General features: G+C 39.6%; 1 protein-coding gene across 2 annotated transcripts in view; it reads right to left on the bottom strand.

The window, feature by feature from the left end:
* Positions 1–8,551, bottom strand: part of LOC111864742 (furin-like protease 2) — a 372,580-nt gene that overhangs the window by 28,058 nt on the left and 335,971 nt on the right. For both annotated transcript variants that reach the window (XR_002842847.1, XM_023852235.1), the window contains exons 8-10: positions 6,025–6,142; positions 4,227–4,549; positions 2,077–2,518 (exon numbers count right to left, since the gene is read on the bottom strand). Coding sequence is in view for 1 of the 2 variants with exons in the window: in XM_023852235.1 (XP_023708003.1) it covers positions 2,077–2,518; positions 4,227–4,549; positions 6,025–6,142 (883 nt within the window). In the remaining variant the exon portion in view is untranslated. The remainder of the gene's footprint in view (positions 1–2,076; positions 2,519–4,226; positions 4,550–6,024; positions 6,143–8,551) is intronic.

Below are 8,551 nucleotides of genomic sequence, written 5' to 3'. Positions count from 1 at the left end.
GTCTCCCTCTTCACTAATTTCTTCTTTTCATTTCTTTTTCACAAAAATCCTACTGGTTTTGAACCAGGGATCTTGTGAACACTAAGCTGATGTCTTACCCCAAGACCACCAGCTCCACTGAAATTTATTTACTTTTATCTTCCTCTTATGCTACATCTTCGGTTATAAATCCAGAAAAATCAATTAACTTACTTCCTAAATCACAAAACTATACTTGGTTTCGAACCTTCCAACTCTTCTTCACTATGCCGGTGTTTTACCAATAGGCCACCAATGGCACGGAAATTTTAGACATTTAATCTTCCTCTTAAGTTACATGTTGCTCTGTAATTAAATAAAAATCTCATTACAAAAATACTTCTGTTTTCGAACCACGGTCCTTATATTTACAACGCGGGTGCCTTACCGCTAGACCACCAGACCATGTATTCTGTAGCATTCTGCGATCGTCCTTATATTGTAGAATTTGGTTTATAGCTGCAGAAAAATCATATTCATTTATTCACTTTTCAATTTCTATTGACAAAAGACAGTGGTCTAGAACCCAGTACCTTCCCACTACTACGCCATTGTCTTACCCACGTACCACCAGATCTATACAGATTTGTTACCTTCACGTTCCTTATATAGTACCACTTGCTTCCTACATGTACAAATTTCTTACATTCTTTTTTTTTCACAAAAATAATCATGTCTTCCAACCACATAACTTCTAAACCATACACCTTACCTCTAAACCACCGGCCACCCTTGATATTACTCAGCTATTTGACAACTACTGCGGCTGTCTTAATATGATAAAACATTTACAATTAGTTTGTTAAAATTTTTGTTGCAAATCGTAAACGAAGTTGGTTCATGTCATTTTTTATTATTTCTTCTCTTGAAGGAGGCCAAATGTGTACCACCTTGTAGTTCTGTTGTTTTTGAGAAGAAGATTCTTTAATGTCATCCTGTAGGTGTTTGCGCCCTGCTACTAGTCACATTGGATGGAACTGTTTAACCTCTTATGATATTGTGTAAGATTTGAGGTTTTCACGGTGGTGACTATGAAGAAAGCAGTCTTCTGGTATTTTGCACCCTGTATATGTGGTGTTAACTGACGTTTCGGAGGAACATATCGCCTCCATCTTCACGGTAGAAGGAAAAATATAAGAAATCCGCAGGCGAAGAGACTGTGAGAACCGGTAAAAGCAGACTGGTGTTGTTATGATAGTGTGACGTGTTGTGCTATGGAGGACACCCCCCTTCCTCCCCAGCGGTGACTTGGCATCGGAGCGCTGTCGTTACTACAACAACAGGAAAGTCAACACCCCTTCCCCTACCCCGCCAGCGGTGACATAACACTTTCGGAGCGTTGCCGTTGCTACAGTAATATGCCAGTCAGCACCCTTTCCTCACGGTGATGTTACATGGGATGCTGCAGTTGCTACATAGTCGTAAACAACTGCCAGCAGCGAAGCACAGCAATGCCAGTAAACACGCTACTAGGCAACAAGGAAGCAAGGCGTTTTCCTGTTGTCCGGCTGAGGGTTTATAAGAGAACTACAATGCCTACGAAGTCAGTTGAAATGTAGTAGCCGCCGAAGACAGTCGGAATCTAGCCAGCAGTGAGCCGTTAGAAGTGAGTTAAAGTGTAGCAGCCTATGAAGCGAGTTAAAGTGTAGCAGCCTACAAAGCGAATTGAAATGTAGCCATCGCTGGTGACAGTTGAGTGGGAATCTAGCAGCGGTAGTGGAAAGAAGAATACCCGAACGTGTGATTAGAAGTGATAGTGTGAGAAGCAGATGCTTGGCTCACGTGAGAAGTGATTGGGAGCGTGACACAGTGATACTGGTATAGCTCCCGTATCATACTGTGAATACGTATAGACTACTGAGGACAGTGTGAAGAGATCTGTGTGTAGGGTTTGTAAAGTGTGGAAACCCATAACATTGTTATAATTAATTGTAGCTGAGACTTGTAGGGTGTTAAATAAACCAATTAACAATCTGAACGGCGTCTTTAGTGGCAAAACACATTACAATATTGTTAGTGTGACAGACCAGAATGAAACAAATCAAGAAATGGTCATACTTGTCCAGCTTATAGTGTTTGCAGGCAATGCATTGGGTAGGGCCCTTGCCATAGCATCCCTGTGAGTCACATTCAGGATCACAGTTATGAAGGACTTTCTTGCTGCTGTCAACTCCTGTCCCCAGAAGATTCTCTTGAAGAGAGCGATCTTTATTTGCAGCATCGTTCAGTGTGGACACCGATGCTTCAGGGTCACTTCCTGATATGCTGTATATATTTGGGAAGTTCTGAAAGCTGGGATTGAAGGAACTGCCACTGTAGTAAGCATTTGAATCCAATGTAGGAGAAGCAGATGGCGACTGGGAATTAGGAAAGACAAAGGGATTTTGTGAAGCAGTCTGCTGAGGCAGTCCTGAGAGTCCTGATGAGGAACTAGAAGGCCGTAAGCGGATTGGATTTGTTGCTGTGCCATAGAATATCAACTGCCACTTCTTTAGAATACCTGGAACACATGAAAAAGAAGTGAGCCTGTTCTACTAGTAATATGATAAAAGAGAAGGGAAGCAAAATCTCTGTATCTGCATGAAGAGGTTTCGCATTCACCTACAAATTATCTGTTATAACATTTTCTTGAATGACTGGCTGGCTGCACATGCTTCCTTTTGTTTGTCTTTTTAAATCTCACAGATATTCCTTGGGCCAAGCAACTGATGGCACACTACAATTGTGTCTCTGACTCTGTTCCCAGGAAGGTGTGTTGCATATGTGGAAGTGAGGGTATTTTTATAATTGTGTACTATATTTTCTATTCCTTGGGCATCTTAAATATTCTTTCTAGGCTGTGGACCGGCTCACACCCGACACATAGACTAAACAAATGTGTGTGTGTGTATTCTCCTCCCCTTCCACATATGTGAGAAGGACTGAACCCAGACTGACTGGGGTATAAGGGCAGACTGCAGCTTGGAGGTGAAGGCGAGACACAGTTGTCACAAGGGGTGAGGCCGCAGTCCTGCTCATCTAGCCCTTGTGACAACTCGAATCCAACTCTGTGTCTCGCCTTCACCTCCAAGCTGCAGTCTGCCCTTGTACCCCAGTCAGTCTGGGTTCAGTCTTTCTCACATATGTGGAAGGGGAGGAGAACACACACACACACACACATTTGTTTAGTCTATGCGTTGGTTGCGAGCTGGTCCACAGCTTGGAAAGAATATTTAAGATGCCCAAGAACACAGAGAGTCAGATCGAGTTGCCACAAGGGCTAGACGAGCAGGATTGTGGCCTCACAACTTGTAGGGAATATTTAAAGTGCCCGCCTAATTCTATGTACTTCGTCAAACATTTCTTATTCTTACAATATAGCACTGTTAAATCCAATTGCTTGTTGTTGTCTGTTCATTTAACCCCACCCCCATACAGAGAATTGCTCACTGCTCGGTGAACCTGAGTATCCCTGAAATACTGGGATACAACAGGTGTGATTATGGCTGATTCTATGATGCACTTACTATTATCCTCAAACAAGAAGTCAGCAAATGCAAGTAGAACTAGTTGACTTTGATCTTTCTACTGTTCATTTGCTGACACATTGAGTTTAGCTTAATACTAGTAGTGACAAGAGCTGTCCATAATTTATGCCAATGTTTTCAGGCTGCACAGTACATGCAGTCTGGCTTTGGCAATTGCCTCACCTTCTCTTTGTTGGGGAATAGTACTTCATAAAGCCACTGCTAATTTATGTTTAGCTTAGTGACAGCTATGGCATTATTCTGCATTAGGAATTCTGCAGTTTGGGAATAGTATACACACATGTGCAGGCATGTGCACACACACTCATACACAGACAGAAAGAGTTAAACAAGTAACTTATTCATTTACAATTTATATTATGGTCCAAATATTAAAAATTTATGAAACCCATATGTAGCCTAAATATGTAAATATCCATGAACTCCAGCTCACTAAGTCAGTCTCTTCACAAATAATATAATTTCTAAGAAATGTACAATTGAGAATTTTCTAGCCATGACTTTTAGTTCCTGCTGGCTCAGAAACCTTCACTCCCCTATAAAATATGACGTTTTCCTTAATGTGACCATCAGGTGGCTTCCTGTCTCCTAGTCTAACTAGAAAATGATCATCAGAATTCAATTCAATAAATACAACATCAGTGCCAAACATTTCAACACTGCTGCCAACTAGTAACACACCTGGCTGGTTCACATGTCGATTTCCAGCATTTACAATCTGAAGTGTCCATCTTCCCTCAGCTTTCTCGCCCCAGTAATGAACACTGAGGAATGGCCAATCATCAATATTTGAACTAACAACATCTCTTGGCCGTTCAAAGAGCAAAACTGATGTGGTGCCCATTGGAGATGTTAGAAGAATGCGCAGATTGCCACGTGGGAAGAAACGCAGTGAGATCTTACACTGAACATGTTCAAGGAAACGTACTTCATTTAAGGTATCACTACAGCCATTGACATCCATGTGAACTTGAAGTGTGGACCCATAGGCAGGATCTATTTGCCTGTTAGAGAAGAGAAATATATTACAGATTATAAAAAATTAGAGTGGAAGCCTTAATTCCAAATTTTATCGACAACTTTAAGTATATCACATCAAATGTCCTCTAAGCTGGTGTTTTAACAGGTTTCTCATGCAATGAAGTTTTGTCCATAATTTAGTTTACACTGTGTTAGTTCCCAAATTCTAATTAGAATTAAAATACTAAACATACTTACTTAGTATTACTTAGTATTTTACTTAGCTGGAAAAAGTGTTTTACAACTAGCGACTTTTTCCTTTCCTTTGAGTGACACATCTGTTTGTCTTTTTGCATAGTGTCTCCTGAGGTAAGTCAGTTATAAATACTTTTCTATCTGCCACACACTGACAAGAAACTTATGACAACTTAAATTGTTTCATATGCCATTGTATACAATTTGAAATTGTGAATGATTAATGGGCTGTGATGTCTCTTTGAGTTTAATACCAAATAAAGGCATTGACTTTTACATTGTAAATAAATATATATGATATATTTGAATCTCTTAGTAATAATTATAGACAGAGAGAATACCGGTCCTTGTGAAAATATACTGCTATTTTACTGATCTGTGAACTGAAAAGATTGTAAATATATGCAGGATGTCCCAGGAGGAAAGGAAAATATTCTGGAAAGTCACAGTATTGGTCATTCTAAGCAAAAAACTGTATATGTACATGTGTCCTATTCCAAACGGTTTCCGAGATAGAGCTATTCCACTGTACAGTTACAAAACTGTTGATAAGAAAGAGATATTACATAATGTTTCTAATACTGGTATATATCATTCTAGTGATAAAGTTTGTACAGTTTACTTTGTATAATTCATTTTCAAAAATTCTACTGTCAACATCAGTGCATTTTGCAACTCATGTGAGGACATGGCATGTTGCTCATCTGTACAGTGTATGGTGTACTGTACAGTGAACTAGCTCTATCTTGGAAACCGCTTGGAATAGGGTATTTCCTCCTGGGACATTCTGTATAAAGTACACTTCACAGGCTTATTCCATGGAAGTAATTGCGAATTAAATAATTAATAAAATGATTTCTTATTATAAACATAATATGGGGATCTATGGATTGTGTATGAATAGAGATTGCTTGCTTTTACTTTTACTGATATATTTTATAACCCACTGATATATTGGGTTTTCGGACTTTATCCATCATCCTGGTTTTTTTAAGATAACTAATGAAAACACGACGTTTCGGAAACTGGATCTGTTTCCGTCCTCAGGTGAGGGAAAACACCTATTCTGTTGGGTCCGTTAGAAAGAGCTAGCCTCAATCACTGGACAGTGTGTGTGTGTGTGTTTTTGCATGTTTGACTGTATTATATAATGTTAACATGTAATAGGTGAGACAAATCAGTGATTAAAAAAAACAGTGAACCAAACAGAATATGTGCAAAGAAAATATCATGATGTAAGAATAATGTAAGCAACTCATATTACCGTTCTTCATTTATTTCTTGAGACTTGCATATATGTTGTGGTGGGACATTTGTCCACTGTTCTGCTAGGCTGACCATTGCACCTGCATCCATTAGGCCGTACCCAAACTTGTGACTCACTGTGAAGATAACAGAATATAGGTAGCAGGTCCCAGTTTTTGAGAACTAGGTTGTATTCTGTGCAGAGCAATCTATGAAAACACAGTGTAATTTGGATGTACAAATGTAGCTGTACTTTTAAGATTTGTAAGAAATTTCTAAACTTCACTACAGATGGTGCTGGTACATTCATGTCTATCATGACATTGGCACAAATATAATTACCCACAAACTTAGTGAGGATATATTCTTCCCTCTCTGAATTCAATAATTAATAATAAATTCTGGGAAGAACAAACTGCCTATTTTCCTTTCTCCTGCTTACATTCTTTTGGGTGTTATACTTCATCTTATCTCTTTGGTCTGCCTCGATGTATTAGGTATATGTTCAGAGTAGACAATATTGCCTGCCAAGAAAAAACGGAGGTCTATCTAGAGAAGATGAAACTTAATCTAGGAGAAAAGTTGGCTCTAGTGAAGCAGCAGAACATTCCTAACGAAGAGGCCGCAATTCACTCTCTAAGGACATGCCGAAAAGAGCCAATGGCCTGCCAAGCAACAACTGAGGCACATCTGGAATGTGAGGAGCCAACCTCAGTGGACATGGAATCTGAGTTGGAACATCAGGTGGTCCCTGAGGAAGATGCCGTAGGGAAACCGGTTGTAGGATGGAGGAAGCAGCGTAAGGACTGGAGTCTGGCTGTGGAGCACCGCCAGAAGCCGAAGGAAAGGACCTGGGGATATTGTGGATCCCAGAAGAGAGTGACTGTTGCTGGCAGGAGGATGACCCGCTGTGCATGAGTGACATGGCTCAGGAGAAATGTCATCAGGAAAGATCAGACCAAGAAGCAGGTGGAACGAGGAACCCCTAAAGGACGGACGTTCAGGAAGAAATCTTGGCCGAAACTGGAAAGCATAAAAGTAATAAGGATCCGAGGCTCAAAGAATATCTGAGAAGTGAGAGGACATCTGGGAGAATCTTCGGGAAGATCTTCAGGCTGGATAATGTGAAGTGAACAGCCGGATCTTCTGTTGTGTTACTGAAAATCAATAACTGGACATTGTGGAAAGTTTGGCCACCTCCAAAACGTTTGAAGAACCTACTCACATAGTTAGCATAGGAGAAGCTGGAGATGCAGGAGCACTGACCACTCTGGATACTTTCGCCCCCACAATTGGAACGACAAAAGGACAGTAAAGGGTTGATGCTGGACACATGGATTAGCCATAACCTTATCAGGGTACCATTCAGGATGAGCACACTTAGGAGAGAGTGGTGGTAGCAGTGGAATAATGAACATCACAAGGAGAAAAAACCAGGATAATGATGGCAAGGCCAACTGCAGACAGTGAAAGCACAACCCTTGGGAAGAAAGGATTGTCCTCAACTGTAAAGAGCATGCAACTCTTCTCTTATCAGCAAAAAACGAAAATGGCAGTTGCTATAAACCACTTTTTTATTCACCAACTTAAATAATTTTTTAAATTACGATTCATCACAATTTTTTAATGTAAATTGTTTGATTTATTACATGTATTACATACTACAAACCATATGGTAGGCTATCACAGACCACAAATTTAGAAACATTGTTCTACAAGATATAAAATGGATAGGAAAGAGCTGACAACGAAATGGAAAACAGAAAATGTGGAAAGGCCTAAGAATCTAGACATTTTCCATCCATTGACTGGTATTAAAACAGACATGTACTTACCATCTCACTGACTGGAAGTATGAATCAGAAAAGGCTGCTTTCAGTTTATATGAAAATATGACTTAAAATATTCACTCTATCTCCATAAATGATCAAAGAATGTTACGTACATTAGTGGAGTTGAAACACCAAGAGTTATGCTCTCTAATTGTATCGAGTATATGCTTTGGATACAATCTTCTAGCATTTAATACAAGCAGAATTTCATGTCATTCACCTTAGATATGATTACTGTCCTTGTCAGTACCATAGTGTACCTGTATAGCACACTTTAATGTACGAACAACACTCAAATTATGAAATAAAATTTACTGATGTAATTAAACAGATGAAGCATTGGGGGGCAAGGATTTGAACTGCATTCAAAAACTTTCCTGCAGGTTATTCAAGGATACTTTCAGTATTGAGACTACACAGTGTCCAATGATGAGATGACTGATGAACTGGAAAGGATTTGGAAGGAAGCTGTTGCTTCCTAATTAGGGTACTATCTCAGAATTTTCCTGGAGAGACTGAGTAATACCACATAGAAATCTTAGCCAGAATAGCTAATGTCCCTATTGAGATTCAAACTGAGAACCTACTGAGTCCAGAGTACTACCTCTAGATCAACCTGTCAGCACATCCAAAAACACCACCATTTTACTTGTATATAATAATACAAATTCCACCGTCAATGCCACTATTATTAACTTGTGTGTCACTACATGT

This window comes from Cryptotermes secundus, unplaced genomic scaffold (genome assembly GCF_002891405.2).
Source record: "Cryptotermes secundus unplaced genomic scaffold, Csec_1.0 scaffold780, whole genome shotgun sequence".
Classification (NCBI taxonomy): domain Eukaryota; kingdom Metazoa; phylum Arthropoda; class Insecta; order Blattodea; family Kalotermitidae; genus Cryptotermes; species Cryptotermes secundus.
This window is presented reverse-complemented; position numbering and strand designations above follow the sequence as displayed.